The sequence below is a fragment of the Selaginella moellendorffii genome, unplaced genomic scaffold (genome assembly GCF_000143415.4).
Source record: "Selaginella moellendorffii unplaced genomic scaffold, v1.0 SELMOscaffold_61, whole genome shotgun sequence".
Taxonomy (NCBI): domain Eukaryota; kingdom Viridiplantae; phylum Streptophyta; class Lycopodiopsida; order Selaginellales; family Selaginellaceae; genus Selaginella; species Selaginella moellendorffii.
The window spans coordinates 1,217,596-1,228,299 of record NW_003314322.1 but is presented as its reverse complement, the minus strand read 5'-3'; the positions used below and the strand labels follow the sequence as shown (position 1 = coordinate 1,228,299).

General features: G+C 47.7%; 2 protein-coding genes across 3 annotated transcripts; one reads left to right on the top strand and one right to left on the bottom strand.

Annotated features, from left to right (window-relative positions):
* Positions 1 to 233: 233 nt before the first annotated feature.
* LOC9644044 lies at positions 234 to 2,076 on the bottom strand. Its single transcript, XM_024689394.1, has 2 exons — positions 1,774 to 2,076; positions 234 to 1,718 (listed from the first exon to the last, which is right to left on the bottom strand). Exons 1-2 carry the CDS (start codon positions 2,038 to 2,040, stop codon positions 1,107 to 1,109), a joined length of 879 nt encoding a protein of 292 aa, XP_024545162.1. The 5' UTR covers positions 2,041 to 2,076; the 3' UTR covers positions 234 to 1,106.
* A 277-nt stretch (positions 2,077 to 2,353) lies between these two features.
* Positions 2,354 to 5,045, top strand: LOC9645078 (protein NRT1/ PTR FAMILY 3.1). Of its 2 annotated transcripts, XM_024689389.1 has the most exons (5): positions 2,354 to 2,673; positions 2,764 to 2,914; positions 2,988 to 3,205; positions 3,422 to 3,975; positions 4,086 to 5,045. In XM_024689389.1, exons 1-5 carry the CDS (start codon positions 2,671 to 2,673, stop codon positions 4,951 to 4,953), a joined length of 1,794 nt encoding a protein of 597 aa, XP_024545157.1. In that variant the 5' UTR covers positions 2,354 to 2,670; the 3' UTR covers positions 4,954 to 5,045. The 2 variants fall into 2 exon arrangements, with proteins under 2 accessions (XP_024545157.1, XP_002984329.2); XM_002984283.2 differs by having other exon boundaries at positions 2,354 to 2,914.
* The last annotated feature ends 5,659 nt before the right edge of the window (positions 5,046 to 10,704 follow it).

Sequence of the window (10,704 nt, the reverse complement as noted above, 5' to 3'; positions counted from 1 at the left end):
GAGATAGCTGCTCGCTGCACAGTCGCCTGACCGTAAATCTCTTTTCCCCGCGGCAGATCCCTGGTTCTGCTGCAAAATCGAAGAACCGCCGCGAACCTCCTAGCGTCACAAGCTGAATTGTCCAGTGAAATGGTCGTTGCGTAGGAAATGCAGCGAAACATCAAGCAGGAGGAGCAGGAGTCCTGGGGAACTGCTAAAGCAGACACGGCCAGAATTTCAAAGCGCAGGCCGAGAAGAACCAACACTTGTTCGACGTCCACTTAGCAACAAGAAGATCTACTCGGCTTTTGGTCCTCTCGACTGCCAAGAGCAGCAAGACCACCAAGAGCAACGCTTTTAACAGAGGCCGACAAGCTCAGGCTAGTCGGATCCGCCACAGCAAGCAGAACACTTTTCTTGCGAATCTCCTCATACAAATGTATGGGACGTGTGGGAGATTGCGTGAAGCTCGCCTGGTTTTCGATCAGATCAAGCAGCTCAATCTATTTTCTCGCGACATCCTCCTCTCGGCATACGCACAGAATGGCGACATCCAGTCCGCTCGCCAGATCTTCGACTCGATGCAAGGAAAGAGAACTCGATGATCACGACGTATGCCCAGCACAGCCAAATCGCCGACGCGAGGAAGCTACCAAGAATGACGACGATGATCACTGGATTGGGGCAGAGCGCGTTGCGAGAGGCGCGAGGGATCTTCCAATGGATGCCTCGGAAGAATGCCGTAACATGGAACGCGATGATCCAGGCCTATGCCCAAAACGGGCACTAAGAGATTTTCGATGCCAATGCCGGAGAAGAGTTCCATGGCCGCCTGCTCCAGCAAACGCTCTTCTCTCGCCACGTGGACGGTGATGATCGATGGATACGCGCGGACGGCCGCGATGGATCTCTTCCTGCACGGGATTCCGGAATGGAATGTCGTCTCTCGCTTCATGCTCTAGCGCAGGCAAGGTTTGTGGCCGACGCGCGAAGGATCTTCGATTCGGTGATGGCTGAGCACAATGCCGTCGCATGGACGATTTTGAACCAGGCGTATGAATCTGGCAATTGCAAGCAATGCGCTGGGACACAACAGAATGGAATTCGATGCTCCAAAAGGGTACGTTTTACGTCGCAGGATCGAAGAGGCAGTGGCATTCTTCCGGAATTTCATGCCTGATCACGACGAGGCCTCCTACACCATGATGATCGCTGCGTATGCACCAGACCGGGCAAATCCACAAGGCCAGGCATATCTCACCACAATGCCACGGCGAAGCATCGTTGTTTGGAATGCCATGATTCCTTGCTCGGAGAATGGGGCTTGCTCGGAGATGGGGCTCTTGGAGGAATCGAGGGAGCTGTTTGAGCAGCTCCAACTCAATGCTACAAGCTTTCATCCTCGCCTCGAGAAAGGTAGAAGCACGAGAGATGTTTGAAGGGATGATCCAGCACGACGTTCTTGCTTGGAGCGTGTGAATACGCGTGGAAGTTCTTTCTGCGCATGCCGGAGCTCGATGTGGTAGCCTGGAACTCGATGCTCGTGGGCGAGAGATTGGAGCATCGAGGTGGACGAGACGAGGTCTTTCTCGGGTATTCTCTCGTATAGAGCTTTGGCCTCCTCCGCCGCCGGGCATATCACATTCCATGACATTGTATCGCTCTCCGGCATAGAACTTCTCTGATGAGCTCGGGCTTGATCCTGGGCTCCGTCGCCCACCAGTAGCAATACCTCTTTCCTGCGAAGAAGTCGTCCAGAGTACAGGAATTTACGAGGAGAAGTTACCATATTACCACTGGTGGTAATCCAGCAACACATGCTTCACAACGTCGTCCTTCCATGTCCCGCTCCTTGCCAGTGTCTCTCATCGTCATCACCTGGAGCATGTTGCCTGCGATGAAAGTCCTTGGCGGCCCCTGGATACCCTGGCTTCGAATCCTTGCGTCGAGCGATCTTGGCTCCAGCCAGAACCTGGTGACGATCGATCGCCATAGCTTCGCAACCAGTGCTAGCAACACGAGCAGCGCGCCCGTCCACACTGCGTTGCCAATGCCCTCCATGAAATGCCCATTGCATCAGATAATAATAAAGACGTATTTTTCGGGACCACCTGGACTTTCCTAGAAACCTGGAAACTGTTTTCTAGAGAACTTCTTTGCTTAAGACAATCAATGCCGCCAAATTGAACTTGGATCGTCAGGAATCAACTAATTGACTTCAATGATTAGTTTGAATGTTTATTTTCTGGCAAAAAAATGAACATATCTAAGTTCTTTCGTTATCGCATCAGGGATTTAACGTAATGCTTGTCAAGATCTTTCAGCAAGCACTGAACAACTTTTACAATTGAAAAACTCTCAGTGCCAATCAGTGGCAGTGGAAAAGCGGTCGGTTTGATTCTGAGCAAAGATCATGCTGTTGTGTAGTTTGCTTCAATTTGGTGTCTTCAATGCCATGCGCCAGCCCGTCAACCTTTTGTCCCTTTGTATATCCACGGGCTCCCCGAAAGCAAATTTCGTAGACATGTTTCTTTCGATGGAAGAAGTCTTGCGGACGAGACAAGAGCGGTCGGACCCTATCTTTGCAGGCCCGTCATTGATGCGGATCATGGTTATAAAATGCATCTCAAACTTGTTCTTCTTCGTGTTTGATCTCTCCGCGCTACACGAAAAGAATCGCCATCTCCATACATGGTCGGTTGAGTGATTGGATACCTTTTCGCAAAACCTGGCTTTGATTCCGGATCGTTTTTGTGATGCATGGGCCGTGTCTTGTTTTGGCAGGAGGAGCACGCTGTCGAGTTACACAAATCCAGCATGAATCTCGAGGCAGGAGCCGAGGGAGCCCAGCGAGCCGAGGATCCTGAGTGGAGCACGACTTGGCGAGGCCGCCGAATCGTGAAAGGAGGCTGGAAGACAAGTCCTTTCATCTTTGGTATAACTCTCTCCCTCGAGAATTCTGCAAGGATCTAGAAGATCGTCATCTCGCTTTGCTGCTTGACTTGCAGGGAACGAGGCGACTGAGAAGCTGGGAGTCATTGGACTGCAAGTGAATCTGGTGACATACCTCGTCCAGCAGCTCCATTTCAAGCCGGCCGATGCGTCCAACACCCTCACCACTTTCAGCGGGACCGCAGCCTTCACACCCTTTGTCGGTGCCATCATCGCTGATGCGTATGTTGGTCGCTACTGGGTGGTGCTCTTGGGCTCTATCCTCTTCACACTAGTAAGAAACCATCCATCCCTCCATCTAGCCAAAAGTTTGGATAGATAGAGCCTTCTCCCGAGGGGAATGATCGATTAGATATAATCATTGTAAGATCGAGGATAAGTCAAAGAAGAAGAGAAGAAAACCAGAGAAAGAACAAGAGAATCAGATACTAGAAGCCTAGAAAGGATCAATCTCAACTGTGGAGCACTGATTTGCCTGGTGGCTTGGCAGGGATCCTTCGTTCTCACGATCCAAGCCCTGGTTCCCAGCCTGAGACCCGACCAATGCGCGGCGAAATCATCGCTGTGCGAGCGCTCGACAGTGGGTCAGCTGGGATTCCTGTACCTCTCCTTCGTTTTGCAGGCCGCGGGCTCGGGCGGGATCCGGCCATGCGTCGTTGCATTTGGGGCGGACCAATTCAACGAGGAGGATCCCAAGCAGCGCACCCAGATCCTCCACTTCTTCAACTGGTACTACTTCACACTCCAGCTCGCCACGCTCATCACCTCCACCGTGTTCGTGTGGATCCAAGACAACGTCGGCTGGGCCGTCGGATTCGGCCTCCCCGCCGTGCTCATGGCGCTGTCCGTCATCAGCTTCGTGGCCGGCACGCCCATCTACCGGATCGCCCGCCCCACCGGCAGCCCCATCACCAGGCTCTTCCAGGTCATGGCCGCCGCCGTGAAGAAGCGCAAGCTAGAGCTGCCGAACGATCCGATGGAGCTGTTTGGGGCCAAGGACAAGCTCCACTCGCCCACGCGGCTGCTCCACACGGATCAATTCAGGTGATATTACCCGTACCTCTGTTTTTAGGTCTCTCTCCCCTTCGCTTTTAGGGTTTTCCAAGATTAGGGTTCTTGAGAGATTCACATTTCCATATCCTGCGCTCTGCCAGATTCCTGGACAAAGCTGCGATCGTAACAGACGATGACCAGCGGCGCAGCGGCAGCGATGTGAACCCCTGGAAGGTGAGCAGCGTCCACAGCGTGGAGGAGCTCAAGCTGCTGCTCCGGCTGCTACCCGTCCTATGCACGGGCGTGCTCGTCTACACGGCGTGGGCGCAGCAGGGCACCTTCTGGGTCCAGCAGGGCCGGACAATGGACCGCCGCCTCGTCGCCTCCAGCTCCTTCGAGATCCCGCCCGGATCGATGACGGCATTCACCACTCTCGCGCTGCTCGTCCTCATCCCGGTCTACGACAAGCTGGGGATCCCAGTGCTGCGCCGGATCACGGGCCACCCCCGCGGCCTCACCTCCCTCCAGAGGATGGCCATCGGCCTCGTCGTCTCCATCCTCGTCATGGTGGCCGCCGCCGCCACCGAGGTGAAGCGGCGCAGCGCCGCCGCCGCCGCGGGGCTGCTCGACTCCCCCGACCGGACCATCCCCATCTCGATCTTCTGGCTGCTCCCGCAGTACGTGCTCATTGGGGTGACGGAGCTCTTCCTCTCCATCGGCCAGATCGAGTTCTTCTACGATCAGTCGCCCGAGAGCATGCGAAGCATGGCCACGGCGGTGTTTTGGATGGTGATTGGCGGTGGTAACTATTGTAGCACCGCGATGGTGAGCGCCGTGCACGCCAGGACCAACTGGGTGCCCGATAACATCAACCGCGGACGGCTGGATTTGTTCTACTGGATGCTGGCGGGGATCCTGACCGTCAATCTCGGCGTCTACATGGTGGTGGCAAGGTGGTATAGGTACAAGCGCTGGAACGACGTGCCCGAGGAAAATGGGAAGGTTTTGAAAAAGGTGGAGCAAACTTGAAATGTATAGTCATCTATTAAAGACCAATGTAATATGATATATTCTAAATCATCGCAATGGGAACTTGATCGCCGTCGTCGGCGTAGTCCGGCTTTGTGTACGTGTAGAACGTAGAGACAAGAAGGTGAGCCACGAAATCGACGGCCAGGCAGCCCGCCAGCACCCAGTAGAAGTACTCGAGGTTCCCGGTCATCGAGAGCCAGCCCTGGTCGCTGGTCGGGGTCCTCGTTGACCGCTTGATGAGCGCCACGATGGCGGTGCTGACGTAGTTGCCAGTGCCGATGATCGCCCACACCACCGCCGCCGCCATGCTCCTCATGCTGGGCGGCGATTGATCGTAGAAGAACTCGAGGTAGCCGATGGTGACGAAGGCCTCGGAGAGGCCCAGCAGGCAGAACTGGGGGCCCAGCCAGAAGCACGAGAGGGGGTGGGCGAATCCGAGGCGCCGCCGCTTCACCTCCACCGCGCCCGCCACCAGCATCGCCGAGGCGGCGAAGGTGATCCCCACGCCAATCCTCTGGAGGAAGGTGATGCCGCGCGGGTTCCTGGTGACCTTGGCGGCCAGCGGGACGACGAGCTTGTCGTAGAAGGGGAGGAAGATCATCATGGTGAGGAGGGAGAAGACCGGGAGCGTCACGGGCTGCATCTTGAAAGCGTGCGGGGAGGATCCCATGCGGAGATCCATAACGTAGCCCTGCCCGATCCAAAACGTGCTCTGCTGCGACCACGCCACGAAGATCGGGATGCCCGTCGCCCACACGGGCGTCATTCGCAGCAGCAATTTGAGCTCCTCTACATGGCTCACCGGGCGTAGCCTCCACGGATTGATCTTTTCGGAGCCGTGGTGCTCTCCGTTGACGATTGTGGCTGCTCGGTCCAGACACCTGCGATCAGAGTTTCGATTGATCACTCGGGACTATGATTCTTCGTGTTAACTTCACGTACCAGTATTGCATTGTGTGATGAAGAGTGATGCCGCCAGCGCCAGCTTTGGGCGCCTCAATATTATCTAGGTATGTTTAATTCGTGATGTTAAATTTCATTGAATCTTGGATGTGATGAATGTACAATACCTATGATAGCTCCTGCAAAACTTTGAAATGTTAGCCAAGAACAAACACATATATATACCTGTTGGATCTCATTAAAATGTACTTTCTTCTCATGTTCTAATGCCACTCCATTTAGTATGGCATCTGTCAAACGTCCTGAAGAAAACAAAAGAGAGAGAACTCCACAAGAGATCAAATGAAGCGCTCACATACCTTCTACAACTCGTTGCTGAGCTTCGTTCAGTGTATCGAACAAGGCACCATTGCGGATCTTCTCAAACGCCTGATACAAAGCCTTGCTCTGTCCTAATCTCAACAAAAAGTTCGTTCTCAAGGGCTGCACAAAGTTACTTGTGCTTCGTCCACAGCAGCTCGAAGAGCGTCGGAATCCTTGACATCCTTGAGATGTGAAACAATCCCCCATACCACAGTCAAGCGATCAAGAATGCGTTCGAAGGGATGGACGAGCGCCTCCCACAGATCGCCACCATTCTCTCCAAAACTTGAGGCGGCAAAGCACTCCAGCTCAAGCAAATCCTCTTCCTGGAGGACAATGACAATTTTTTATCATAAAATCTACACGTACCAGTTCCTTGACAACTTGCTTGACCCCTGGAACAACATGGTGAGCTTCAACCCTGTTAAACTCTGGGAGGCAGCCAACGGAGACAAGCGGATTCACCATCACCTCAATATGGCTTCAGTCTCCACTTCTATAACCTAAATATTAATCAATATAATCAGTGCTAAAAGAGTGTAAAGTAGACCTCTTTGTTTTGAGTTTCAAGTTGTACATATCAGTGGAGTTTTTGGAAGTGACCTATCAACAAGTAAAAAAAGTGACTTTAATGAAGTTTAATATAGAGGGAAAGTGCCTATAAATAAGAGTGCATTGTTTTTTGGTTTGCTTAAGAAAAACCTGTAAACAGAGTGGAATATATCTAAAATATGCTTTGATTTGTAGAATATTCTACCATCTAATGGTTGTTATGCATTTAAATTGATTTTGTATTTATAATTTATAAAATTTCTTAAACACTTCTTAGTATATTATAGTTTATTCTACCTTCTAATGGTTGATGTTAAATAAATCAAATAACAATAACACTATTTTTAAGCAAATGAAGCGTTTAATGTGTAGTAAATTATTCAATTAGTTAAGGGTTTTAAAATACTTAGGGTTAAAATGTCATTGAGTTTGAATAGTACTAAATTAAATGACCTTTCACAAAGTCCAAATTCAATATCTCTCCAATCTCTTATCTATTTCATGAGACAAATCCATTTCTAATGATGAGCATTGTTATTATTAAAAGTACAAAGTTGGTGACAAAGTTTTCTCAATGGATCTATACTTTTAATAATGATAATGCTCATTAGCCAATCTCCTAACTTGTCATATTTAACTTTGCTAAATCAATTTTGTTTTATATATCTTCCAAGAAATTGCAAGCATAAGGCATTTGAACCAAAGCCAAACTCAAATCTATAGGAGACTTTAGCTTATGAAAAAAAATTAATAACCAAATGTTAAATGGTATTGTAAGAAAATTAGAGCAAAAACAAATACTTCTCCCATACTCTTTTTGCTAGGTAAAGTTTTCAAAAATCTTTGTAGTTCTAAGAACTATGGCCTGTAAGCTTCATTGCAAAAAAGTTAATTTTTACCTCATAAGACCACAACTTTCCTAAAACTCCAACAAACAATCAACCTTTTAGCTATTACAAACATCTAGTAATGACTTTCATTCCATGATACCATAATCCTTAGTATATTTGATATATTAATGGTAATTGCAAAGAAGAGATTGATTCAAACCTTGAGGGTTATATAAAATAGGAAATATTTAATAAGATTGATGTCCACTCTTCTAAAAAATATAGCTCTAATACCACATGTATTATCTTTCATCTATGTTTTGAGATTAACACCCCTCTTTCTACATTTACAACCAATTATATCCTTCTTTGTATTTCTTCCTAGCTCCTGGTTTAAGCTATTAAAATATCAAGAAGAGAAGAAACTCTTATATATCATAGGTTTACAAGTAATTGCTTTATTCTTTTTCAGCCAATGCCATAATCTAACTTAGATGCCCGGATTAGCCTCACTGATGCTCTATGAGGGAGGGATCCTAGCACCGTTCATCCCAGGAAATCTTTAAATAAGTCTAGTATAGTAGCTCCAAAGACACAAGAAGCCTGTTTGGAGTGTTTAATCTGAGCAGTTCCTAATAAGAAGTGTATTATAAAATCTTCTTATATTTGAAGATTTCCAGAACCCTCTAGTGAGATCTCAACTGATGCCTGGAAAAGCAAACCATACCAATGGTATCATTATCGCATCTCCATCATCTTGAGCTGATAATTTGCTCCATCTGATTCATCCTCTTCTCCAATTTTGCTAAGAAGAACTCAATCCCACCTAAGCTAAGTTTTTCAGGTGGCAAATTGGTAACACCCTCCAAATCTTGCAGCTCCACATCCAGCCATGCCATGCCCATGACACCATTGCCACAGCCGAACAAGCTTAAGGGCACCTGCAACTCTGAGGCAAGGCTTCTGATGATTATAGAGTGATTTTACAAATTATTTTCCATTCCATAGACTTGTTGTTTTGGCGTGGAAGAGTGAGCTGTGCAAGGAGCTAGGCACCATGATCAACTAGAATTTCAATTCAAGTTTCTATCAAGCCCTTCCTACATGAATCAAGTGACTAGAGCTCTAGAGGGCATCATAGAGAGCATCTTGGTAAGTTATGAATCTAAATATCCTATCCAATCTATCTCTATCTGAAAATCCTTGTTAGAATCACTACTTATCATCACTTGAACTTTTTGGAAACTATGATGCACACAATGTCTTGAGGAGCTGAGTGCAACATGCTCAAAATACTTTGCTTTTATCATCCAAGCTTGCTATTCTCTAAAGGTTTAAAACTCAGCTCTCTGCTAGCAAGGTCAAGAACCTCCATTTCCAGAGCCTCGTCCCAGCCTAGTTTCATTCTTTTTCTCTATTCTTATTTATAGGTGAGATCAGCAGTGAGAGTGAAGTTGGCAAGAGTGCCAAATTTCATGAAGTAGGATTTGAGTTTTGGCTTGGAATTGCCTTTTTGAGAGAGAGGAGATCTTTGGTAAGATTTGAATGGCAATATCAAGTGTGCCCACTATGATAGAATGTGAGAAAGAACAATTGATTTGTCCTTGTTCTTCTCCTTTCTACAAAGATTAAGGATTGAAAGAAAACATCTAACTCTTGGGTTAAATCTTGTATTATGTCTAATGTCTGGTATTGACAAGATCAAGGGTTAGAAGCATGTGAAATAAATGCCCCAGGTTGGCACACTATAGGTCTAGGTTCAATTTCCTCCTGCTAAGCTTGATTCGAGGGGTAGGGTGTTAAGAGAGCAGGGCTCTCAGGAGAGCTGCGGCTCTCAACTTCCATTCATAAGGGCGTGAATTTGCGGGGAAGCGTGGTGAATTGTAAGCAACCAAAGAGAACGACCCATGGGGTTCAAATATAGAGGGAAAGTGCTTATGAGTAAGAGTGCACTTTCTTTTTTAATCGGTTAAGGGTCTTGGGATATTTGGGGTTAAGTGTTCTTGGGTTTGAATAATACTGGGCTAAGTGACCTTTCAGGAAGTCCAAATTCAGGAGCTTACACCAAAAGCAATGAAAATCAATTAGGTTAAACATGCTCTCTAGATTCAGTCTTTGAAAGTCACTTTTGATGTGCAGCCCGGACATATACTTGAGTACATTGGCTAGCGAGCATTAGTCATGCAGCCCGGACATATACTTGAGTACATTGGCTAGCGAGCATCAGTCATGCAAGTCTCATTTCATTCCATAATCCTAGCTTTGTACTTTTACGAAAAAATGAGTGATAGAGCTAGTTGAGATTGCATTACTAATCCTTGTTTTCCACAATACAAATACCCCATAAACACCCAAACTATAGGAAATGCTGGAATGATTATTTTGGTCATGATTGGTACTGGGTTACCAACAGATGATCCTATGCCTTGGACAAAAGGACCAGAAATGGCCTAGCCCACTTGGATTCCTGTAGTGCACCTTATCTCTCTCCCCTTAAGCCAACTGGAAAAGGGGCAATTGCTTGATGAGAGAGCCCTTAGTGGCTATTTTATCCCCCAAGGTTCCAAGCACTAAAGGCTATTTTATCCCCCAAGGTTCCAAGGATCCACGGTGACAGTATATCTAAATCTCATCCCATGATCACATGCGCTACACTCACCCCCCCTTCAAAGATGTCAATGTCCTCATTGACTATTGACTAACAACCCCTATTGAGCCAAGGGGAACCAGCACCTCCATTTCCACACTCAATCTACCAATCCTTGACTATTGACTAACAACCCCTGTCAATGTCCTCATTGACTATTGACTAACAACCCCTATTGAGCCAAGGGGAACCAGCACCTCCATTTCCACACTCAATCTACCAATCCTTGACTATTGACTAACAACCCCTATTGAGCCAAGGGGAACTAGCACCTCCATTTCCACAAGGGGAACCAACACCTCCATTTCCACACTCAATCTACCAATCCTTCCATTGTGTAGATCAGCTATTCCATGTGAGACAACTAGTCATCCACCCGTACCGCAGTCCCACGGTGGATACCTTCATTCGTAGATACTCCACACAAGAGGCCAATCCTTCCATTGTGTAGAT